Source organism: Triturus cristatus, chromosome 3_2, assembly GCF_964204655.1.
Source record: "Triturus cristatus chromosome 3_2, aTriCri1.1, whole genome shotgun sequence".
NCBI lineage: Eukaryota > Metazoa > Chordata > Amphibia > Caudata > Salamandridae > Triturus > Triturus cristatus.
Window position 1 is genome coordinate 933,874,185 of NC_140584.1, and position 26,724 is coordinate 933,900,908.

The 26,724-nt window shown below is 43.2% G+C and overlaps 1 protein-coding gene across 2 annotated transcripts in view; it reads left to right on the forward strand.

Annotated features, from left to right (window-relative positions):
- Window positions 1–26,724, forward strand: part of BRIP1 (BRCA1 interacting DNA helicase 1) — a 1,188,160-nt gene that overhangs the window by 420,644 nt on the left and 740,792 nt on the right. For both annotated transcript variants that reach the window (XM_085649424.1, XM_085649423.1), the window contains exon 7: window positions 2,203–2,487. In XM_085649424.1, coding sequence (XP_085505550.1) covers window positions 2,203–2,487 — 285 coding nt within the window. The remainder of the gene's footprint in view (window positions 1–2,202; window positions 2,488–26,724) is intronic.

A 26,724-nucleotide genomic window follows, 5' to 3' on the forward strand; every position in this document is an offset into this window, starting at 1 on the left:
AAGATCTCCTTTTGAGGAAATCTTAGTGAATGCAATTTCACTGTAAAGGGTTGTTTGAACATATGTTAAATCCCTGTTAACTTTGAAAATGAATTTTAAAAAGCTGATTTGATTTTTAAAAAAATGGGTTCTCTCTCAACTAGTTGGTTCTCATACAAGTATTTGAAGACTTCAGATATAGTGTCGAGTATTTCCTTATATTGCATTGAATTAAAGACAACAATGGCTCCTTATCTTCCTATAACTGTACTCATGGTTTTTGTCTTGGTTTTTGTTTTAAGGATCTCTGCCGTGTCCGATTTTGATGCACCTCTCATCCGTGTTTTAGTATGTCTCGTAATTCGAGGACTTTCACAAGACACCATTTTATGTGCATTTGCCACGTTTTAGTAGCAGGTCCAGCAATATGAGGTACTCCCACCCCTATATGACCAGGTTGCTGTGGCCTGCAGTCTGATCCCCTTGTCTCATTGCTCTTCCTCATCCCTCTTCCCTCTGACTTTTTTCTTTCTTCTCTTTCCATGCCGGTAATCTTTCCTCTTTCCATGTCGTTGTGGGCCAGGTATACTCAAAGTATGCCACTCCTGACCTTTACATGTGCCCCCTTGGTCAACAGCAGCACTGGACTGCTGTTTACCCCATTCAGTACGAACATTTAAAAAGACGTTAATAAACAGACCTTAGGAAAAGTGTATTTCATTAACATGCAGAACTGTTTGACCATAGTACATTAGATTATATCAATACATTGAGACGTATTTTTTTAAGAGTGGTGTTTAGAACGATGCCAATAGTGAACAAAGAGTCATGTTTGTTATGTGCATTATTTGGGTGGCCTGGGTTCCTATTATACATGAACAACATTATAGTTGATTAAATCACACATGGGAGAAGGTTTTGTGCAGCGCACATTCTAAATATATCTAGTTCGAGGACAATACAATTGAATAAGATCATACAAATGGTGGGGAAGGCAGGGTTAAACCCAGGTTTTATGGTTTCAAAGTGTGCAATTCAGCCACTAGATGTATATGCTTCGTTACCAACCGCCACCCCCAAACAAACCCCCACCCATCACCCTGCTGGAATCAATGCGGCCCTCGGTCACATCAAAGGACACGCTGATGGCCTGAGAACAGATTTGCGAGTACCCATGTTGTAGGCCAACCTTGTAGGCTCTGAATGTGCAGACAGGGGGAAGTGAGGTACATATGAGTGTGTGGTGAAGAGACTGGCTCAGCCTCCAGCTGAATGCACGTGGGGGCGGGGGGGGGGCAAGTCTCTTGTAAATGTAAATGTATGTGTCTTGTAAAGCGCACTGCTGCCCTGAGGCGTCGGGGCGCTGTAGACCGCTGGGGAACCCGTCCTGGCTATCCCTGTGAGATGGTCCCTCCTGGGTATCTCCAAGGTGAAACCAGGCATCCCCGGCGAATGTGGGAGGCCGTTGTGGAGATGAGGCAAGCTAATGCCCAGAGTTGCCGAGTGTGTTCCTGGTTAGAGTAGGTACCGAGGCGAGCCTGGTCCACGACCCTGCCGCGTCGGGAATTGAACCTAGGTCCCTGGCCGATTCTCTGCTTGCGGATCTGCCGCCTCTAACCAGTGAGCCACACCTCTTGGGGACTTGGATCACTCGTAGCGCTGTACAAGTGCTTGATTACCAATTATACTATCCCAAATTGTAACTAACAGTGACGGAAGTGTAACTTGCTCAAAGGATATGCTATGTTGACATTATAACGAAGTGATAACAAAATAAAATAAAATGGTTAAATAAAAAATTAAATAAAATACTATCCCAAATTGTTATCCATTGCCTCCGATTTTATGCCTCACTTGACGAACCTTTAAAACAGGTGGTAAGACCATCACCCCCAGGCAATACATACACTCTGTGTTAAAAAAAACAACTCCCTAATAAGGTAAATAGAAGCATTTTTAAGGATGTACAGTAGCAAGGGTCTGTCTGCGTGTATTACTTAGAGCGGCTTGCAGGCAAATGCCCTGTTTTGCCAATATGTGTAATGTGGCAGAAATACTTCAGCAATTTCAATGTGTGCTCTATGGCACGTGAATGGTTTCACAAAGTTCTGTTCTTGCAATGTTCGAAACGCCACGGTGGAAAACTAATAAAGAATACCTTTGGCAAAGAGACAACTTTTACAAATGTTCCTTCATAAAATCTCTCTCTATTTTCTCTTTCAGTCAGTCAGTCCTTGTACCATATGCGTCTGCGCCAGATCGAAAGGAAATGCCAAGGATGCGGACCGTGCAAAGAAGCCTGAAAACGGGGCCAGGCCCCACGTCCCCAAGATTTTCTTTGGCACGAGGACGCACAAGCAGCTGGCGCAAATCACCAAGGAACTGAGGAGGACGGCCTACTCCGGCGTCCGAATGACCATCCTCTCCAGCCGGGAGCACACGTGCGTCCACCCGGAAATCCATAGCAACAAGAACGAGAAATGCGCGGAGCTGCTGGAAGCCAAAGACGTGAGTAGCTGCGAGCCGCAGCACGGAGGGATGGAAACGTGCTTTTGTATAAACCGATGCAAACATTCCTCCTGCCTTTGCGGCCACGGAGGACCAAGTTATGCACCAGGATTAACTAAATTACGTGTCAAGAAAATGCAAATTGTGCAGTGTAAAGCAGCGCAATTTGTGGCCACATTATTCCCTATTTTGTCGTTTTGAAACGTATTAATCTTATGTGGGTAAACGTTTTGCTCATTGGTACTAGATTAACACCTGACAGCAATCATTATGGTGTAACCAACTAACCTTTGCCAATAGCACCACTTGTGGTAGCAAAACACCCTTGATGTAGAATCTTATCATTCCAGTGGTCCAGGTCGCCCTCTAGCACACTATACTCGAACCTGTTTCAAGACAGAATAAACCTAGTTCAAAGTACTCAAAGAATCCTCGGACCCTGAGAGCTCATTCCAGCAAGCATTGGCAAAGCTAAAATATCACAGTTATAGCTTTACCAATGCTTTCCACCATCTTGGAATGGGTTTTAAAACATCACTAAATGCAATGCATCAAAAGAGCGCCACCCCAAATGCACGAGACTGAGGCTATATTTTAACCCATTTGCAAGGCTTTACCAGCTGTTCAAAGATGGCCACCATCTGCAGCAGCCATCGTTGAATGAATTTTTATTTAGTTTAATAAATCACGTTCAAAGATGTCTGACAATTAACACCCCCCCACCGACCCACACACACCCACACACACACACACACACACACACCAGCAACAGCAGCAGCAGCACCACCACCACCGCCGATGCCAAGGAGGAGCAAGAGGATGCTGTGTGGAGGGCAAACAAAGACTAAAGAGAGGAGAATAATTAGCAGAGAGAGCGATAGGGAGAAACAACAGTCTTTCCAACACTCTGCAAAGCAAGGTATGAAGTAGCTCACCCTCAACACTGTGAGATGCTCATGGTAAGACAAACATAAGAATAGTGATGTAATTGATTCAGTAGCAGGGATGTGAGATAGTCAACAGTGCTCTCCAATCATAAGCAAGATGACCCAAAGCCCATCATAAGTATATGTAATGTATTGGAAACAATAGGTCCGGTCAACAAATAGCTAAAGCTGTGTGTAAAAAAGAGTGGGTAAAAAGGGTAACCTCCTATATCCTTCCTGCTTTAGGTCGATATAAAAAAACGGATTTCATGTCAGTGATTTGGCTAGATAGGCAAATTTATTTGTATGTAATTGCTTAATATTTGTTCCTCAAGTAATATATTCAACAGTGTGATTAGATTATATCTTATTGCCATTTAATATACTTAATTCTAAACTTCTTTGTTTGTACGTAAGCATTTTGTTTTTGACAAGCTGAATCTCTGGATCTGATTTCAATAGCAGTATACGTTGCCAAGTTGAAACACGCTTAGCCAGCTCTAGAAAGAAAAGCGGTGGTTCTCTTTTACATTTTCTTCACTGCCAACCTCTAGTCAGTGTCAGGAAACCCACATTAGGTGCTTTTGATTCAGATGTGTTTTCTTAATAGGTTGCTATCACCTTTTTATTTTTTATTTTTGTTTTTACTGAAGTGATGTTAGGTGATCAAGGTCATTTTACTTTTGAAAACAGATACATTTCATTTTAATACCTTCTGGTATTTCAAATATTCTATTCAAAGGGTAACTGATCTTACACAACATGCAAACCATTTGACAATGTTTGGTTTGTATTTCCCTTGCTTAATCCACTTTGAATTAGATTCTTGTACTGATAGAGTTTTGGCAGCTCACACACACATGCTAACACACACACACGCGCGCCCCCACCCCCAGTTGTGGATATAAAATACTTAATTGAGTGTTTTGCAACAATGCATAAATTGCGTTTAAAAAAGGAAGAAAACAGTGATATAAAAGTATACCATAGTTATTCAACCAACACCACATTACCAGTGAGTAATCCTGTAAATGTTTGGTACAAAATGCATATAGAAAAATGTGATTGCGGGTATCCTTAATGCGCGCTAAAAATGAATTTACCTGTAGAAACACTGAGCCACAGATAGTATTGTAAAAGTTTTAACCGTGTATTGTGCAATAATGTGTTGAGGGCTCTACAGAGACAGCACTTGTTGCATCTTGGGGAGTGAGATCAAGGACTGTGCTCCACAGATGTAAAGTTATTGGCAAAACTTCCCAGTTGAGATTATCTGGGAGGACTGTGCGGAGGTGTGCTGTGTCAAACTGTAGGTGGTGGTTGAAGTCCCTGTGACCTGGTATGCAGGCAGTGCTACTGCCACTCAAGTCCAGTCACTCATGATGCATTAATAACCTGCTTTTATGAACAGAGTATTTTAAACTGCTTTAGTGCAGTTGATGACCAGTTGACGTCCTCTTCCCTACCTTCACAATGCGGTGGATGCCATTAGGTCATCCACCGTTTAGGAAAAGCAAATGCATCTGATGAAAACACCAGATACATTTTCTGTTCTGATTTAAAGTCAGGATGCGAGGAAAGAACTTTCCTCACATTAATTTATTTTAGTTTTGCTGTGCCGAGCAGCTTGCAGTGCAACACAAAAGTGAAAGCTGAATGCGCCTTGGTCTGCTTTCACTTTTGAGGCTGCCCGAGCACCGATCAAGACTGGCAGGCAGTTGCTCTCGCCCCCTAGTGGATCTCTGCCTGGGGATCATGTTGGGAAGGTCATACCAAAGAAGGCACGGCACTCCCTACCAAATACCATGGACGTTTTCTGGCAGTGGGGGCTGTCCACCCTCCCCAAACCCCAGATGTCGGCACTTGCCCTAGGCAACAACGTTCTTCTGCTCTCAGAGGGGCAGATTGGGGGGTGTTTATCGCTAATCAGGGCACTAGGGAAATATTCAATATACTTTTTTGGGACGGGGGTGCACTGCTCCTGTGAATGCACGCGTACTCCCCCTTTCACTGCACACAACAGTCGTTCTGCCCACCACAGTGGGCGAATAGGGGGTGTTTACCTCCATCTGCCCATTGGGGGGCAGAAAGCCCACTAGGCACCATGGAATTGTTCAGTGCACTGTGGGGAATAGTAGACCTCTGGATATGGGCCTGTGCTCCCCCTCCCGTGGGTGCAACAGTACACCCCATTGGGGGGTTAGGAGCCTTTTAACCCCAGTCTGTCCCCCTGGAGGTGGGTCAAAGAGCCCACTAGCCAATACTATTCCTGCACTGGGGAAAAAAGCGGGGGTGGCCCTTCTACTTCCAATAGGTGCCAGGGGGAGGTAAAGGAGAAGGTAGCAGAAATAAGGGGGAGATTACTGGCTTACACCATACAATTTGGCTCCCAGACAGTGGTGGTGGGCTCTCTATATGCCCCTAATGCGGGGGTAAGAAAAGTTCCTTCGGGCAGATTTGTCTGATGTAGTGTCCAGACAGCATCAGATGCTTCTTCTGGGGGGAGACCTGAATATGGTTATGAACGCCAGCAAGGACAGATCACAGGCTTCATATTGGCATAAGGCAGAGCTATCGGATGAGGGCAAGGGGTGGCTGGCAGACTTGGGGTTTCTGGATATGTGGAGGGAGGCCCACCCAATGGCAACACAATATATCTTTTTTTCCCACGCACACAGGTCCTATGCCCGCTTGGACTATTTTCTTGGAACCCGGGACATTCAGCGCAGGGTGGCTGGGATAGCTATCGAACCGACGGCCCTTTTGGATCATGACGCCATGGTTGTTCAACTTACCTTCCCCACGGGCCCACGGCAGCAGGCGTGTTGGAGATTAAGGGAGGCGATGCTCCATAACAGTCGTTCTGCCCACCACAAGGTGATCCAACAGCTAACTGGCTGCATTCAAGACTACCTCACACACAACGACAATCCTACCACACACACCACCACACTCTGGGAGGCGCTGAAGGCTGTGCTACAGGGGGAGATCATAGCTACTGCTGCAGCGAAAAATAAGGAGCGTAAAAAGATGCGGGACTCTTTGACTGCTCAGGTACAGGAACTTGAACGGGTTCATAGCAGAACAGGGGCACCGAGAGTCTGGTGCCAGCTTAAGGCTGCTAGGGCACAATTAGCTAGTCTGGATCTTGACCGGGCAGAATACGCAGCGCTGCAACTAAAACATGCTTTCTATATCGGGGGGGACCGAACAGGGCGCCTCTTGGCGAATAGATTACGGGCCCGTAGGCAAAAATCGAAAGTTACCTACTTGCGCACGGCAGGGCACCGAGAGGTCACTGATGATCAGGACATCGCAAACACTTTCGTAGAGTTTTACTAGAAATTGTACATGGCAGAGCCGGCTCCTGAGTCCGCAGTGCTGAACTGTCTCCAGTCGGTCTCTATGTCTTCGCTTACCCCTACTCAAGTGGCTATGTTGGATGCCCCCATCCGTGCGGAGGATGTGATCATGGCAATTTCGCGCCTTAAGGTGCTTAAGTCTCCGGGTCCGGATGGCTTCCCGGCCCTTTATTATAATTATTTTTGCCATATCCTCGCCCTGCTCTTAACCAGTCTTTTTAACACTTTTGGGGATGGGACACCTATTCCAGCCGCAATGATGGCAGCGGCTATAGTAGTGTTACCCAATCCAGAGAAGGCTGGGCAAAGATGCGGGTCATTTAGACCAATTTCCTTGTTAATTATGGATTTTAAATTGTTTACAGGGATTTTGGCTACACGACTGGGCCCTACCATGCTCAGTTTGATCGAACCGGATCAGGCAGGGTTTATACAATTTAGACAGTGTGCCGACAATATGAAGAGGGTGCTCCATCTGATCGACAAAGCCCATTGCACGGGCATGGATGCGCTGCTTTTGACAATAGACGTGGAAAAAAGCATTTGACCGTGTCGACTGGGGCTTCCTTGCTCATACTATGTCTAAGGTGGGCATTGGGGAGCGGTTCAGGGGTTGGGTGGACTGTTGCTATAAAGATCCTACGGCGACTATTCGGGTGAATGGGGTTTCTTCTTGAGCGTTTCCCATCCGCAGGGGCACCAGGCAGGGGTGCCCCTCTCTCCCCTGCTGTTTTCCCTTTACATCGAACCTCTCGCGCAGAGGGTTCGGGAAAATACACAGATCACCGGGATCCCATTTGGCAGGGAATCTCACCCCATCAGCCTATACGCTGATGATGTGATATCGGCGTTGTTGGACCCAGCCAGGTCGCTCCCGGTGTTTTTGGAGGAACTCTCGGACTTTGGCCGAGTGTCGGGTTATCGAGTGAACGTGGACAAATCTATGATCCTTCACTTAAACTCCACCCGGGACCCGCGGACTGGGGGGGAGGCGACCATGCATGGGATTTGACTAATGGACTCCATCCCTTACTTGGGATTGGAGCTCGCCTCGTCGGTACAGCGCACGACCCAGCTGAATTATGCGAGATTGGCCAGGCAGGTGAAAACGGACTTAGGGGCATGGAGCAAATTCCCTCTTTCGCTTTTGGGCCGCGTGGCGGCAGTTATATCCCTTCTACCGAAAGCCCTCTACCTGTTCCAGACTTTACCGGCGCTGCCGCCGGTGGGGGCCTTAGCAGAGCTGCAGCGGGCTATCAATTACTTTGTATGGGCGGGGGCGAGACTATGGATGAGCAAAGCGTTGCGTTATATGAGACCCGATGAAGGGGGACTGGGGATCCCAGACGTGACCAGTTACTACCGAGGGGTGCAGATGCACTATTAGGTGGGGTGGGCAAGACCGGAGTTCGAAAAGCGGTGGCTTTTTCTGGATAGGGCACTGGCATTGATTCCATTATGGAAAGTCCCCTTTTTGAAAAAGGCACAGCGACCGAAGGGATTGCTGCGGTCGCCGGTTACGAAATCGGTGTTGTTAGCGTGGGACGCGGTGGCGAAGAAGGGGAAGCTTTCAACCTTTCCATCCCCCCTTACCCTGCTTTTCGGTAATAGTGAGTTTAACCCGGGGATGCCCGAGGCTGTCTTTCAGGCATGGAAAGATACGTCCTGTCGCTCAGTGGGCCATCTATTTGACTTGGACGGCATCCGCCCGTTCACACAAGTGCGGGAGGAGTACGGGATTCTCGAATCTGAGCGCATGGGATGCTTGCAGTTACGCCATTGGGTCCTCCAGGAGCCGATTAGACCGCAGGGGGGGCGACGGCTCACGAAGTTTGAGAAATGGCTTCTTACAAGATCTTCGGATAAGGGTCTCATTACTGATATCTATAACATGATTCGGTACAGCACATTATCACAAGCCACCCCGAGTCAGAGCAGGTGGGAAAAAGAGCTGGGAGGGGAACTTACCCGGAAAGACTGGGAAGGGATATATTTCAGGGCCAAGCACACAGCGCGCAATGTGGCCAGCATAGAACCGGCGATGAAGTGCGCAACCTATTGGTATCTTACGCCAGTGCGGCCGCATAGGGGCAGTCCGAGTAGGAGCCCTAAATCCTGGAGGGGATGCGGCTGTGACGGTACCCTTTTACACATTCTATGGGAGTGCCCCCTACTAACTGATTGTTGGTCAAAGATTTTAGACACGCTTTTTAACACTCAAATCCCGCATCTTCCTGTCTATGTGGTTTTGGGGCTGCCCAATCCGATCACGTACCCACTAAAGAGCTTGCGCGGACGGCAAATGGGGATGGCATTGGGGGCAGCACTTCAGAATGTCTTGGCACTTTGGGGGACTGCTACATGTCCTACCCACACTGGATGGCTCCATAGGCTGTGGTTCAATTTGGGAATGGAGCGGATATCCTCTGCCTTAATGGGTACAACAGATTCCTTCCAGAAGACATGGCAGCCTTATATCTCTCTGCTTTCCTCCGAGTTCCACGAGATCACTCAGCCCAAATATCTCAGAGTGCTGCGTATCGACAAACTATGGTCAGAACACCTCGAACCCGAGGGCTAGGTTCCAGGACTAGGGGCAGGGATGAGAAGGAGTCAATCAGGGTTTGCGAGATCACCGGCATGGGGAGGGGTGGGCGGGGTGTTGGCGTTTTCTTGCGATCATTTTTTCTTTTTTTGTTGGAATAGTATTGTTGTACACCTCTATGACTGGGTTGGTATGCACATGGACCTATCAATAGAGATTTCCGCTCAGTGCCCTGACTTCAGGGCGATGTTCTTTCTACATTGGAGGTTGTTAATACTGTTGTGGGGTCTGGCATGGTCCAACTGTATTAAGACATGGTGTTTGCAGTATTGTTTTATTCTGGCGCTGTTTGTACAACATTCACTAAAAACATTTAAACATAAAGAGCCCACTAGAACACCAGGGACTCTCTTTTTTAATGTTGTTGGGGGATCGGAAGTGATGCCTCAACCCTGGACGCAACAGTCTTTTTACCCCACCCCCGGGCAGAGGATGGGGTTGTTTACCCTCAAACTGCTCACCAAGGAGAGTGGAGGTCAAAAATCCCACTAGATCACCAACAAATGTTTTTATTTACTCCTTAGGCTTGGAGAGCAACCCCCTTGGTTTATGGTCTTGTGCTCGTCCCCACCCCGAGGGTGTGGGTGGGTCAACATGGCATTCGGCCTACCCCCCACCCCTAAGACCCCAACAGTTTGACAGCAATGCATTGAGTTCTAGAGATCATTGCAGGGTTTTATTTTTCTGTATAACTTTATTGAAGCTGCTCTACTGGGTTTTTAGTTCCCCTCAATTTATTTCTGGTGGGAACTCTTTCGGAATGATTTGCCAAAACTGACTCTAGTGACTGATGGTTTTCTGCAGGGATGAGGTGCTCATCTGGCTTACCTCTTGTTCAGCACTTTGATTACTACAAGAACATACGTTCCACATTAACCTATTTGATTGACAGCAGTGACAATGGTCTGTAAGTACTTTCTAACTGAGCTTTAGAATAAGAAAGTTTCAATACTGTCAAAGAATACCACCTTTTGTCCCTTATCTAAACAAAAAGAAAGGGACTTCCCTATTGTAATAAAGCCATGGCGCTCAGGCGCTGATCCCCAGACATAAAAACTGGCCTGTCAGCTGCTCTTCTAATATTGAAAGTCAATGTCATTGCAGATTATCTCAGCAGACTTCACTCAACCACACAATAGACCTAGCACAGGAGGTGAAGCAACACATCTTTCAAATTTGAGGTTTCCCTAAAATCTATCTCTTCATGACCGCCTCAAGAGATCTTCTCTGTACTACCCCAGGAAACACCAACCCCTGAATTCTCTGGGAAACACTTTTTACCTTCCTTGCACTTATACTCTGCACTATGCCTTTCCACTTGCTTAGCTATTTCAGAATGCCAGTCAGCAGATCCAATTCCACCATGCTTGGCTAATCTTGATAGTTTCCGAATGGGGCATAAAGCCTTGGCCCCCTGAACATCTGCACCCGAGTTGCTCTCTTCATTGGAAACATTTAGTTTAGGAGGACTTGCTTACTCAAAAGAAGGATGAGATTCTTCACTCCAACTTCCAGCATTCGTCTGTTGCCCACATTCCCTTTAACTAGGGCAGTATAGATTGACAGTGTTTGCTTCCTGCTGTTAAGACAGGTCTTTGGATCCTTTCTGTGTTGAGGTGGTCCAGATTCTTCAGCTCCTGTTCGCGTTGGCTAAGAAGAGGCTAAACCTAGACAGAGTGAAAGGATACCTGGGTGTTCTATCAATATCCACATTTCCACCTATTCGGGATAGCTCTTCAGTTTGCCCATCATTATTCATTTTTTGAAAGAGCTGCAGAAAAATGTGCTCCCAATTTATCTTCTTTATTAGTCAACTATTTCAGCCGTTGCACTCTTGTATTTAAAATAATTTTTCCTGGAGAACAGAGTTCTTGCATTGCAATAGCTCAGTCAGTTAGTGAATTTGGACTTTATCAGCATCCCTGACTTTCACCTCATTCTGTAAAGACAAGGTAGTCCTTGGAGTCAAGTGTTTTTTCCTGCATAATGGGGCTATACATTTTCTTGTTTTAACTCATTTCTCCCTGTTCTTTGTCCCACCTCCGCATTCCACCAAAGACGAGGAAAGACTTCATATGTCGATCCTCCCCTTATAGGACTTTGAGTCACTATACCCACAAGTCTTAGTCTATCATAGCTAATAAGCCTGCTTATAGAGCTTCAGGCCTCTCAACTCAAACAGGCTGTGAAGAAACACACCATCTTGAGGTGATTGTTTTAATAGTAAGACGGTGTCACAAGTTCGCAAGTAAATGGAGCTCTGAATGTTTGCAAGCCCCTTGGACCGTAGCTGCATCATCCTTTTTAGGAAGCACTCCTATTCAGAACCATCTGTAAAGCAGTCAGTCCTTGTACTCTATTGTGGCACAGATCACATTCTTACCTTGGAAGAGCAGGTGTAATCACAATTTGTTTGAGTGGTGTTGCAAGTTTTGGAATTCTTAATCCTCTGCCTACAAGGATGCTTTGGAAGGGGTTTACTTAAGGAATCGGTAAGAATTTATGTCCATTTGTAACGCATCTTACTTACGATCACAAACTTTCTCTCTGATGAATTCTGTATCTCATGCAGCTTACCTACAAACCTCCAATTGCTTTTTTATTACATGCTTATTTTTGGTTTGCGTGTTCCACATGACAGTGGAAAAAAGTGATGCAGAACTGACAATACCTATGCTCAAGGACCTGAAACTCTTCCCGATGGAGTTGCGAGACTCAATTAATGATTTCTGATGGCATCACCTAGAGCCAGTGACAGGTCAAAGCTATGAACATTTTCTGGATCTAGTCTGGTGCCTATGAATAGGTTCACTTAAGGAATCCGCAGGAGTTATTGTGTCCATCTGAAAGAGTGTTGCCAAAGGCAATCAACTTGGTCGTTCTTAAGTGTTTGGAGGGGCTATGACCCAGGAGAGCAAAATCTCATATTGGTTATGATACACCCCCGCTACCCTCAACAGTGTTGATAAATATCACATTTCTCACTGACGATTTGCATGCATGGTTAATGCTAGTCTGTTTTGTCATGTGTAAAAGACACACACAGGCATTTAACCAGAACCAGAGCACAAAATAACATAAAAGTAGATCTAGCTTGCTTGTAATTTGATAATAAATCACGTTGACCTTTGTAAAATGGTAATCAATAAGCGAATGTGCCTTAATTAGTACACTTGTTTGAAAAAATTGTGTTTTATTGGACCACCTTTATTTAATATCAGCGTGAGATAAACGTGCGAGTGTGTGCACAGCTGGGAATGTGATATACTAGTTGTCATTACACGTGAAATCCTGCGTTCCTTAGGGGCTTCACTGGTGTTTGCTTTAGAGGGAGAAGGGATATCTCCAAATTGATGGACCATCTAGTGAGAGGAGGGAAACTTAGACGATTCTTTTGTGCAGATGGTCAGGAGATGCCTATTGGTCATAGCAAAGAGAATTTTGCACATTTTGTGGCTACCGAGCATTGATAATTAGAGGTCAAATTAGTGCTGAATTCATCTGCCTTTGATAGGCACTGTGCCAATCAACCTGGTTTGAAACCGATGCTTGCTATGTAATTTCTAGACTCCATATTGACTGCATTACATGTGCTGTCTTAGGCTACACTGCATTATTTATGTTTATTTGTTCCAAATTTAAGGCCAGATTAGCATTTCAGTATTTTTAGTTTTCCGGGGTGATCTCAATCCATGGCAAACCTGTTCAGTATCCGACCTGCTGTTCAATCTAAGTTGTAGAAGAATGACATTTTAATGGTGTTACTTATGCAGTGAAAGACAGTTCTGGTTTATAGTGTGAAGTTTTCTGTGTACTGTAGCCTTGTGAGTTTGCCGGTTTATAAATATGTATTATAATATATATACATTCTTGAACTGACGGAGTCTAATTATATCTTTTTTTGTTGGAACCTAGTTTGATGGCTATACTTTGGAAATATTTTCTACATCATCACAATTTATTTTGCGGCCAATGTGATATTTGTTATTGCAAATCTTAGGAAAGATTTGATAATCCAGACAATACCAGTATAGCGCATCGGTTACCCTTTTATTAGTCACTATGAGAATTTCAATCTTGAATTGTAACTAACTTTAATTTGGAGATTTGCAGCTTATAAGTGAGTGGGATGAGGTGCAGAGCTTCCTTTCAGCCGAAAACGTATGGGAAATGTCATATTTTACATATCACACTTAGAAACAGCAGAATTTGAGCGGTCAGGAGAGGCCCAACTAACAGCGTTTTATTTTGGAAGAGCTGAAGGTTATCATTGAGAAGAGGATGTAGCCTTACGGCTAGAGCGGTCGACCTCAAAGCTGGGGAACCAGGTTTGAATCTCGGCTACGACGCTCAACATCCTGTGATTCTGGCCAAATCACTTAATCTCCCTGTGCCAAACAAAAATGAATGTGTCCTTCTGTAACGAAACTGGTGCTCGCGTAAAGCGCTCTGATACCCGATTCGGGTCTAGTTCGCGCTAAATAAAACTCTAAAAAAAAAAAAATTAATCATTGCAGATGTAATTTTTTTTTCTTTACGGTGGAAAGAATGATTAACTGGCCCTTCCCTAAGTAAACACGTCTGTTTAATGAAAGATGTTCTCAAGCAGAGTTATCTCCTGCTAGTCACAGCACAAATATCACATCTTGAGGATAAAGAACCTGTAGGGATTAAGCCTAAGCAATTAGGATGTATCAGATGCGCCCATTCACCTTCTCGAACACGAAGGTGATGTTTTGATCACTTGTACATGCATGATGTAGATTTTGTGAAGAGGTGCTCAAAGATTAAAGGCAGGAAACAATTTGATTTAGAATGGAAAAATCCCCAAGGTCAGGAGGGACCATACTCCCATCTTGTAGGTCAGTAGCAATGAATAAAAAATGTATATCCGTTGCAATGAAAAGCAGAATCAAAAACACAATGTAAAACATTGGCATACATTGGCTAAATCATTGCTGCGTTATTTAGTAGTTATGAACCGCATACCTATAAAACAAAATACATGTTAGCTGTGATTAACCATACTAATTTAGAGGAACAATTAATTTTAAAATACAGTGTAGTCCATTAACAGTTATACAGTTTTTTCAGTGGACGTACTTTCCTCTCAGCGATTTTTGAATCATGTTGAATTGGGAATTTCCGAGGACACTGGGCCACACCATTTGGTCAATATTGGATGGAATTAAAGAGTTCTTTACAAGGGAGACGTTAGCAGTTCCCAAGCACATTTGGAAAATGTTTTGTTAAAGGGTCCCTTATGAAGCATGTTAGCACAATAACATTGGCACAACCTTGTTTGGATTGAAATAAAAATCTGCATAGAGATTTGGGGTTTCTCTATCAAAGAAAATTTTGTAAGTACAATGTGAAGTTGCATGTTGTAGTTTAAAATCCGTGCAAAATTATTTAAACCTGGCTGGAGTAAAATATCTGTTTATATGAATTGGGATACGTATTCTTCCTGAGGAACTTGCAGTAAAAATAGTGAACAACTGTACATTTTAGCTATATTATTGCCGTTCTGTTGCTCACAAAATAGGCTATAATACATAGGAGTTTCTGTGACAAATGTTGCATTTCATAGTAAATTAGGCAGATAACACTGTGAAACTCAGCGGCATGTAAGAAAAGTTTACATTCCAACCTAATCACATATAACAATTTTCCATAATGCCCTTCTATCACATCTTACAAATGATATAATACAACATTTAACACACATTACAACCTTCTACAGTCCAACCAGTGTGTAGATTTCGCTAATTACATAATAGTCCTGTAGGGAAATCAACTGCCAGACTTCAGTATGTTTCAGAATTAGGAATTGATTTATATTTATCTTTTCAAACGTGTCCTGGATCAGAGCAGTTGGGAGTCATTGCATTATTTGCTCTACATAACTTTGAAATTTCGAGATAGCTATTCAATTCCGCAATTCATAACTCATCCAGATTCAATAGGCAACATTTTGTAACTTTTCATAATTCTTTAGCCAGCATGTGTTGCAAAATCCTGCTGGCACACATTGCTGTTTTCCAAAATGCAGTAGGCATGACTTTAGTTATTCCACAATTCTACAGTTAGTTCACTTTGGAAGAACCTCCGTGCTAACAGTGCACATTATTTGTCAATTCCATGCTGGATAAATAGACTTTACTGAGATCAGCCTTTCATTGGTGTTCAGGAATTCCTATTCAAACAATGCATTCCACTGCCCAGTTTACTTTGAAAGGAGAAGGTATTAACACTGGCAAAATAGTTGCCTTGTTACAGATACGATCCATTTCTGCCTCATCGTCTGCCCATCTGCTCTTCGGCCACTTAGTGCCTCCTGCACCCACTTGATATCTCCTGCTCTTCATGCTGGCAATGACCTCAGAATAAAGCTTGTTGCACTGTTTTAAAGATGCCAACCCATCATTAAAGAGAATTCAGTGTCCGTACCTTAGATCTTAGAATCTTGGAAAGTTTCTGCCAGACAATGCCCTGCAGGAACAAACCTCGTGGGGAGCAGCAATGCGGGGGAAACCAGCAGGGAAAAACCAATCAGGAAAGCTTCCAAATTCTCCAAAGAAAAAAGAAGCTTGCTCAGTTATAGCAGTTACAAAAAAATATCATTGTGGTTGGGTTATCTGGTGAGCAGCATTTTGAGGTGTCTTGAGCAACATATTGATCACGAGCTACACATTGGGGACAACTGTAGGTGCTAAACATTTTTCTTCGGTATAGTATATTAATTTATCACATAAATCATAGAGTATACTATACCTTGGTGTCTTTATGCTAAAGATCCTGTACTTGTGAATTAGATGAGATGGAGTTAATTATGGTAAAGACAGGTGTGACGTTCACTTCATTGGGTTGTGTCCAATAAAGTTAGTTTTGGATTCTGAAGCTTGTAGGTGTGGCACAGATAAAATCTTTTCTAAAGATCAGCATGTCCCTGTAGAAGGAAAATATCTTCAATATTAGTAAGAGTAGAATGGATCCAAATTATCTTCAAGCTTGTACTTAGTAAGACTCTGTCATTGTCATGTGGGTTGAGATTCCTTTTGAACAGATCCAGTTCAGTGTAACTAATGCCCTAGCATTCCACATTATTGAAATCTAGTTATTCACTACGCTGATGTCAGGACAGTGAAAAAAACAAGGCTCTTTTTCACTGCTCTTACATAAGAGCACTTAATGACTTTAGTACATTTTAGACCTCATCTGCAACATAGAGTATGACATCATGCACTTTATATTGCTGGTAAAGATGATCTCTGCAATCTTTTTGAATCTCACCTGTCATAATTTTTAGAATCCATACTTCTGTGTTTCTCTTCTTACCCATTCAATAGATCACTCTCATGTTTGCCAGTGACCTGCAGAGTTCTTCAAAGCTTCATCCTGATGTGATGCAAATCACAGTCAGCCATGGGGTCAGAATTCACCCACATCCCAGTGACACTCCACCCTACTAAGATAAGATTCAACCTCTTTACTAAGACCACCGTATAAGCCAAGTCCAAGACTGGGCCAAAACATGTAAATAGACAGATTCTCCCCTCAACACAACCCCTGGTTTCATCATTGATTTTGACCTATCCTTGAAACCTCAAATTGCAAACAACACACAGACAGCATGAGCAATAAACTGCACACATAATTCATCAAGGGTCCTTTAACCACATATCACCCATCCTAAAAGAGTTTGACTGTTTTCCACTCCAAGCCTACCTCATCTTTGAGATCTGCTGAATCAAACACAAAGTACTAGTCTTGAATTATCTTCCCGCCCATGCCAGTCACCCTGATGCCTCAGTTGATCGTGTTCCCATCCTGTCAGCTAGGTCTGAGCTGTTTAGATACCTAACTTCATTTTAGCTGTAAAAGTGCAAACTGCTTGCTTGTTGGCACGATAAACTGCATTTAGAGTATGTTATCTTTTAGGCATTAATGTATCTGCTATGGGTTTGGGATTCAAGGGTAAGAGGGAGGGGAGATATCTCCTGCAAGGATGATATATGCCTTTACAGACTGCTTTTCTCTTTCCCTTTTTTACTCACACACCCACCCCTTTTTTCTCAACCTCTCTCTTTCCATCACATCCTCTTCCCTCCCAAATCCACAAAGTGTGTTGATCTGTGCTGTATGTAGAGACAAGCAAGAGCTTTGCATTTTTGAGAACATGGAAGTAATCAGTGAGTATGCTATTCTTTCATGGCGGCCAGCGGGTGGGCATCTTGGAAAATTATTCCCCACACACATTTGACACATATTACTCTGATACTTAGTTTGACAGGTAGCATGGTGGATTATTCTCGTATGTTCATGATTGACATAAAATACCTATATTTATTTACCACATGTTGTAAAGTAAAACACAATACACCGACTTGGAAGACATTCAGTTAAATTACCAAATTTTGTTTGGATTCATGTCTAGCAGAGTACTTTTATGAAAGTAGAGATCAGAATGAAAAAAGATCTCTAAAGTTCTCGATTAGGTTTGATCGTCATTAGAAAGGAATGCTGGAGTAGATTAATCCTTTAAGCATCCTAATTTAAATATAGGGTCGCATAGATGTATATGTGTATTGACTTTTTTGTAAGAAAAGAATGTAAATATTATAAATGTTTTTTTATATATGTCTAAAAGATTAATCTTTCTATATATGTTTGGTGAAATACAAAACAATAAACACACTTAGACGCAGATCTAAGGAAAGATATATTCATTGTTGGGTCGGATTTCCTATGTATGACTATTAAGAATAATGATAACATAGTTTACATTTGAGGATAAAATAACTCAAGGGAGGAGATAATTAATTTTTCTCGTCACCGTAACGTAGATATATTATTAATCCCTAGGTGTTAGTTTTTCCTTTCTAATTTTTAAAGCTACAGCACATAGGAGTTAATCCCATAGAGCATCGATACAAGTAAATGGAAACATGAGCACTTGACTGGAACAAAGCTAACTAATGAGTAGATGGTAGGATCTTCTCATGAGAAAGAGAGTTTCACAGTGCAGCAAATGTTCAATTGTAATAGCACTGAATAAAATGATCCAAGGGCCTCTATAATAAATGAAACTTTAATGTGCACTTCAGGAAAATATAAAAGCAATATTGCACCTCAAAATTGAAACATCAGCAATTCTTAAGAAACCTATCAGGTACATGCTATTGGCATTGTTCATTCTACATTTATAAAGCAAAGGTACATAACCAAATTATTCTGCTTTTCCATAGCACACACTATCTTTGTTTTGGCGGAAAAAGGGCTTTGCATAAAAAGCATTACTATTACCGACTTGAACTTCACTCATTTTTTTTTTTACTTCAGAAGAATGAAAGATTGAAGGGCCCAGTGATCTAGGCTATGGACTGACAAGTTGTGGGCCCCCATTCTCTCTTCATTGTACACTCCCAAATCAAAAGTGTTTCTAGAAAAGTATGGATTGTATTTATTTAGAAACAACACTTCTTTAACTTGTGCAATCATATTATAGGCCAAATAAAGCTGACGGAGGATTCTAAAAATGTCATGGCACTCAAAATGAAGAAGCATCTTTTAATATTTGTAGCAACATTTTTAATTAAACATAAAATTTAGGTCAGCATTGCTCCAGCCCAGAAACATATCACAGTTATTTATGGCCTTGTCTAATAGTTTAACAGCTTTAACCTACATGCATGACCCTTAACATTGTTTGTCTAGATAAGAAACGTATTGTGTTTTCCATGCCCATACAGCCCTCAAACTCACATCCTCTGGGGTTGGTCCTGGTCCACTGGCTCTGGATGGCGTGGCCTGTATTTCATCCACCTTTTGTTCCATGGGCCTCGTAGTTTGAGACGATGCATATGTCCCTGGCTGACACCCAAAGATACCAACTCCCTCTGTTACCCACACTGGAGGCACAACTGTGTTTATGCAAGGCCTTAATGTGTTAAACAGTGAGCTGGAAAGTTACCCAAGAGCAGAGATTTCCAGTGATGTACTTCACCTCGTCATCCCGGCCTAACAGGTGGGAAACTGTATCAAGACTATTGAGGTTACCATCACCAAACATTATACTCCAGCATAAAGATGACCACCCACACAAATGACTAAAGGTTAGCTAGCTGTCATTCTTGTGTTAGAGAACATACCATACTCAGGTTGTATTTGTTAGACATCATATATACAATTTAAAAAAAAATGTTCATGTTAATTTACAACATGTACATCATTGTGGACTATTACGTGAACATAACTAATGCATGAAATCGAATACATTCTCAAAGACGTCCACCCCTCAGGCCCTTGTGACATCGACCAATTCATTGGACTTGGGGCTTAGAAAAATCCCTTGGGTCCCTCTAAAAATTGTCCTTTACAAGGCAAACTCGCCTGCTCCTTCAACGTAGGGGGAGCTTGGGTCAGCATGAAATCTGGTCCCCCTATCAAACATTCCAGAGCTATCCCAAATAAGGCATCCCCCATTGCACCCATTGGAGATGGGGCAGGCTGACCGGACCATATCCTGGTCCCTTGGCACAGCCACAATCCCCGAGCATCAGCATCCCCAGGGTCATGTAATGGAGTACCCTGGAATGACATGGACATTCGCTGCAGTGGACACCCCAAGCCCTTCACATGCAACCACAGTTCCCCTGCCCAAAAAATTACTCCGGGCCGCAAACAGGAACAAACAATTCACCTCAGTGGTCATCAGGTGCTACCAGGCAGCAATGTGATCATAGGTAAACCTCTGTTTGACCTGTCTTGCTGCCCCTGCCGGTCACCCAGTCAGCCCCACTGTCCTAGGAACCAATGGTTGCTTCCGCATGTAAGCGAGGCATCCACAATTGGCCGCTGCCAATTTTGTATTTGACAATGCACAGATTGCTCACCTAAGGCCAGTGTCCTCTCTTTATCCTTCAGTTCAGTATGAAATCAGCATTTATAATAGTGATGTTGGGATGGAATCCATATGTTTAAAATGCAAAATTAAAATTTTGCATTGAGTACAAACAATCTGTGTGGTAGTAACACTGTTCAGTATAACATTTCCTCAACAGGTTACACGTTCATATCACACAACATGGAACTCTTGCACATGAATGTAATACCATTAAAATCTGCACCACATTTTGAAATGATGGGCACATAAATATAACTGTTTTTGGAAAGAGCGGGTTAACCTTGTCTGTTACATTTTAGGGCATGTGTGAACTGGCACTGATGCTGAAGTTTAAATGGAATTGCAGACTTTTTAGACTGATGTTCTGCTATTTAGGCCATGTTTCAGGTTATAGTGCATTAAATGATGTCCTCTGGTTATCGGTACATATTTGATGCTTACTGCAGCAATTTGGTGCCTGCTAGACCTTGCGGTAGCTAGCTAGAATTGCCATGCCATAGCACAAGCCCTTTTTGTGATCTACACACAATTGTACTATTGCCTATATGCATTGGTTTTAGGTCTAGCTTGCTTCAGAAACTTTTAGATGTTTGGAAAACCTTATGTGACCAGATCTTCAAACAGTACTCTAAGAATAGATGCACACGGAGAGTGGGCTTTGAATAAGCACTTTCTGTAATTCACTTTCAATTGTTTTCAGTGGTTTGCCATTGCTTGGTTTGACTGACCATCAATGCCATGATGTTTCAACGATGGATACATTGTTTCATTTTTGTTAATTCGTTTTGGTGATGGTGTATCAAGTAGTCCTTTTGTTAGTCTGCAGATGTGACTTGATGTGTAATGTGGGTGTTCTTTGATGGATTTCCTTATTTGTGTTTTTTTCTATTACTAATCACCCTTGCATTTCGCTTTGTTTTACTTTTCTGTCATGCTAACATATTGCGTGATTGACTAATTATTATGTTCACAAAATAGAGAGGTGTACTCCCAGTGGCTTTCTTAAAGATGCCCTGAAATTATTTGCCCTTTCGCAGAGGTGTCTACTTTACAATATTTGGCTGCGTACGGATTTTTAACTTCACCACTTGCAATACCAAATATATCTTCTTGCTGCTTTTCAACACTTCTTTGTAGGTACAGTTTACCTCTGCTAATTCCATCTGTTAGGCAAAGGGATTCTTCTCCCGGCGTCAACATTATTATCAACAAAAATGTTGCATAGTTAATGGATATTGTTTTTAGGGCAGTTACCCAAGTATTACCAAACACCTCTAATAACAAAAAGCCGGACCTATTGGCTTTTCCAGTGCTTGTTGTATTATATTGCTTGGGCCTCGCAAAAAGTGTCCATTAGGAACAGGCTGACAGGATAGCTCAATTGTTTCAATCCTTGACACTGACGAGTATGATCATCTGAAGGTCCCAAGTTTGAATCCCGTCAAGACAGACTCAGCCTTGCATCCTTCTGAGGTTGGTAAGCTGAATACCTTTTTTATTTTTGCATTTTATTTATACATTTTCAAAACAGATACAGTCATACAATCATTAGCAGTTGTTAGGCATATAGAGCATAGGCATTTCATTCAGCACATTACACCAATTACGTATCAAATTGCTATTGGTACAGGCATGACATTGATAAATCTTCTACGGGAAAGAGCAGAGCTGCACAGAGCAAAATAAGGCCAACAAATATAATTTACAGTGAGCAAATAGGATGTAAGTGGGCTTCATATGTCACGTGGTTTCGAAGCTCTGGGCAGTTTTTCAGCATAGCAAGTGAGCTGATCCCGGCAATATACCATGTCCTGCAACCATTGCCTAGGTGTCGGCGCGGGTCTACCGCCCCAGGATATAGAAACTCTACGTTTAGCTATTAATAGCGCCACCAACTTCCTAATAGAGGCTTTAACATCGATAACATTTCCCAACAGACATAATTGGGGATTGCATGCTATGTGCACCCCCACCATCAGTTGCAGAATGTGTGTGAACTGCCCCCAAAATGAGATTACTTTCTGACAGGACCATACTAAATGGTGGAAGTCGGCATCTGGGGCACCGCATCTTCTGCAATTGGCAGCTTCACGTAAACCATAATTATACTGCTGAGCAGGTGTATAGTACATTTGATGTAGATATTTAAACTATACCAATCTAAGATTGCCATTGGCTGTTAGCTGCCCCGTCAATCAACAACAGTTGCTCCAGTCTTCTTCTGACAGTGGTTGAGAGAGAGTTGCATTCCACTTATCCAAAGAGCTCCCCCCTATACCAGCCATAAGCTGAGTACCTTAAACTGGTAATGTTACTATCTGTTATTTACGGTGAGTAGAATCGGTAGAAGTATGGTGTGAAGCCCTACAGAAAGCATACTTTATTAGTTCGTTATAAGAAGGACCTCTGCATAAAAATACACTGGAGTGGGATTGGTTTCCTGATATAGCCATTGATGAATGTGAAACTTGGTATACCTTGCATTATAGCGAGGAGAAGGCAAAGGCAGTTCTCGCGGTCCTGTGATGAGTTTGTAACTTAAACCCTAGCATGTAAAAACCTTCCCTTCCCCTCGGGCATCAATTAAGCGGGACAGAGCATGCAATCAATCATGCCTATTTTCCCTAAGCCTTCGTGTCAAATGGGGTTTGTTTTCACCAGCAGCGAGGGAGCATCTACTCTTAATTCTCCTAAGCCCTGTGGTAAATTGAAGCTGTAAAGAGGGCCAATTACATTGTCACTTGTAAGTGTCTGTGTTCGGTGAGACCATATTACACAAGTGATCACACAAAGAGATAATTGACGGCTTGTGAACAAAAAGACACTTAGAGTGTGATAACACATGCACTTGTAGCCTTCCCCGAGGGCTGCCTTGTGTTTTTTTTTAATGAAATACTTTTTAGGCCATCGATCTTACATGCCTGGAAGCCTCAAATGTCTCTAAACTGTGTGTGTTTTCGCTATTGTATGGGCGAGCTCAGCCATTTGAAAAGCTTTTCTTTCTTCCTTTTTGAACAGACGGCTTTTGTTGACTTGCCGATCCAGGAAATAGTCCCTTGTGTGAAAAAATACTAACTATTAGCGGTTCGCTGTGTGATTCCAAAAGTTAGCTCACAAAACCTATCTTTTCATGGAATTTGTTCCCCTTATTAAAAACTGCACGGCCTATAACATATATTCTGTTTAGTGGCGAAATAACGTTGATAAACATTGAAATAGAACATGCTGCCTTCAATATCTATTCTTTCGTTATGATGTTTAATTTGGGATGCATATGACCGACATTGTCGGGTTTGTTTTTTGAGCCTTGGCTTTTCGGGAGGCCAGGCAGAGCGTCATTTGTTAAATAATAAGTGCCGGTGCCCAAAGGTTTAGACCCTGGAAGCCCCCAGTGAGAATATATCCCTCCTTCAACTCAGTAGCATCGGTGACATGACTCCCAACTATAGTTTTGTGGGTGCACTCAAGCCATGCTTATTAAACACCATTGTAGTATTTCCAGAGAAAACCCAGGCACACGGCCGGGAGTTGTGTTGTGTACTTTATTTGTTGATTATTTTTATGTCTCTCAAATGATATATTTCCCCTCTTTGGTTCTAGATGTATTACTCTTTCTCCACTCTGGTCTTCCACCTTTTAGCTCTCGACTCTAGTCACTCCTCTCACCAGCTGGTCTCAATATGGCAAACTCTTAAATGTCCGGCAGGGTCTGAGTATTGGCTTGTTCACCCATAACCTTCACCCTGTAGTGTGACTTCCTTCCACACTGGGCGCTCCCTCCTTCCCATCGTGTATGGATTTTTAAGGATTGGCTTCCTTTCCCCACACCACCACCTCTGAAAAGGAAAGAAATTAATAAAGGGCACCTGCCTGAGGCCACAGCCCTCCTTCATGGTCGTGGCATCAAGAACCTCCGTGTCCTCTAGACTTTCTTGGTGTCTGCCTCTGTAGCTCCTCCCCTCCATGGTCTTATTGGCGTCTTCCCAGGCGTCCTCCGCTTTGCTGGCTGTCCCTGTAATCCTCCATCCATCTTCTACTGTGCCGCGCTCCTTTCCAGGACTCCCTCGAATTCGTGCCTCTGCTCTGCTTGCTTTTCTCCATCACACTTGTAGTCCTTCGCCGTCTCATTTCTCGCCCACACCGATTCCATCTCTCCTGGTCCTTTTGACTTCTGGATTCCGCTCTGCATCTTGACATTTTCATTGGCAGCAGCAACTAGAGGGTTGCTGTTCCACTCGTTCCCCGAAATGTTGGCAGCCATATTTGAATCCTCCTCTGGATTGTCCGAACTATTGTATATTGGAAGGGCCAAGAGGAACAAGAGGAAGTAAACCCTCCTGATTTTAAATCAATTACTAATTAAAGTACTTCACCTCATGATTTTGGAGATAGATATTACAACGTTCAGATGCGAGGCAGCCCCCTATGTTGTACTTATGACAGGAGTTCCTGCAATAGAGGTAGGAAGGAAAGAGGGTTATTATGACCTAAAAAATAAGGTCCTACACTGGTTGGGAAAGAATAGACCTTTACCTCTAAACATAAATGGTGAACTTCTGAATGTTCGTAGGCTTGGCTGGGTGGGCCCACGGCCTAAGGATATCGAAGGTGACGTAATTGTTGTTAACTTTAGAGACTATAGAGCAACTAAACACATAGTTAGCTGGTTTCGAGGCCAACACCAGAGCGCCATCAGAACCTTTGATTTAACCTACTTTTATCCACAAAGACTAATTAGGAACCCAACACATCCCAATACTTCTTCTCGGACACAGGCAGGGCCCCTCATTTTTAATTTACCAATTTTTAATCGTTTCTCCTCACTCAGAGGACTGGAAGATGTTGATTGACTCGCCCCAGAAGACCACCTTCAGCACCCTCCCTGTGGCCCATTGAATGCACAACCAGCTAGAGATCATTGTGTTCTAGCTTTGCCCAATGCTGTACTAGATAGTGGGGGGGGGGCAACTCTGGAACAATTCAAATACTCTCATGGAATATCGCAGGCCTTAAGAAGCACTTGGTTAATACGGACTGGCTCGACTTCTTGGGACTATGTGGTTGACATGAAGGTAGAACAGATGCCAGATAGTGACCATAATCCTCTCTGTGCAGTTTTAAAATGGCATACAAGGTTAAACTCCTCAAATCTGAATCTAACCTCAAAAGTAGTAATCCCTACAAACTGCAACAGAAGGTTGAAATGGCACAAAGTATCATGTCATGAGGACATCCTAGCTTCCATAAACTCTAAAGTGGCCACTAAGGCAGCTGAATTTGCTCTCCTCAATACCACGTCGGTAGAGACAAATTGTGCAGACCTTAAAAAATTCCTACAAAACATTCATCGAGGACATAGGCTCTCATTTTAAAATAAAAGGATCAAAGGCTGGTGCAAATCTCCCAGCTAAGAGAGGCAATCCATGGTACACTACTGAATGCAGAACCCGGAGAAAGGCGATCTCACTTGCCCTACGCAAAAGAGATTCTGTAGCAGTTAGGCTGGCCAGACAAGCTTACAAAAAATCTATAGAAGCGGCTAAACGGATTTGGGAGGAGGATCATTGGAAAGCGTTAAAGAAGGCAGCCTTTTTAAAAGATTCTAGTACCTTCTGGACTCTAATAACCCAACTAACCAGAAGAGACTCTGATCCAATTCCCAATAACATAACCAAGCAGCAGTGGTCTGCGCACTTCTCAAAACTATATTGTAACGAGGTAGAGCCCGACCACCTCGCGATTGTTAGCCCAGATTCCAACCTAATCTTCTCACAGCCTGATCTAACAGATCTCTTTACACTTGTGGAGGTTCAGATCGCCATCAAAAGCATAGCACCTGGGAAGGCGGCAGGCCCAGATGGCCTGCCAGGAGATTTGATTCTTCACGACCCCTTAGTATGGGCAAGTCTTATTTTTAATATGATGAATCTGTTGTTATGTGGCCATGCAGTCCCAGATTCCTGGAAGGGTGCTGAGGTGGTCACAATTTATAAGAAGGGGGCGAGAGAGGACCCTGCCAACTACAGACCGATAAGCCTAATTGATGTCACCCAAAAGGTGGTTGGCAGGGTTCTTAATTCACGATTGGGGACATGGCTTGAAGAGGGAAACGTCTTAACACACTTACAAGCAGGTTTCAGGAAGAAAGTAGGTACTATGGACCAAGTATTCAGATTTGTAGCCACTTACTGGAAGACCGTCCTGATTGGCGGGGGATCTTTATACTTGGCCTTTATCGACCTCAAAACCGCTTTCGAACTCGTCCCTCGGGTTAAATTGTGGCAGGTACTACATGAAATGGGGATACCACGATATCTTCTGGAGTTTATTAAAAGATTGCATGATGGTACATATGCAAGAATTAGATGGGGGACCGAAGGTCAACTGACTGACCAAATTCCTGTTCAGAGGGGGGTCCGCCAGGGATGTGTGATGGCT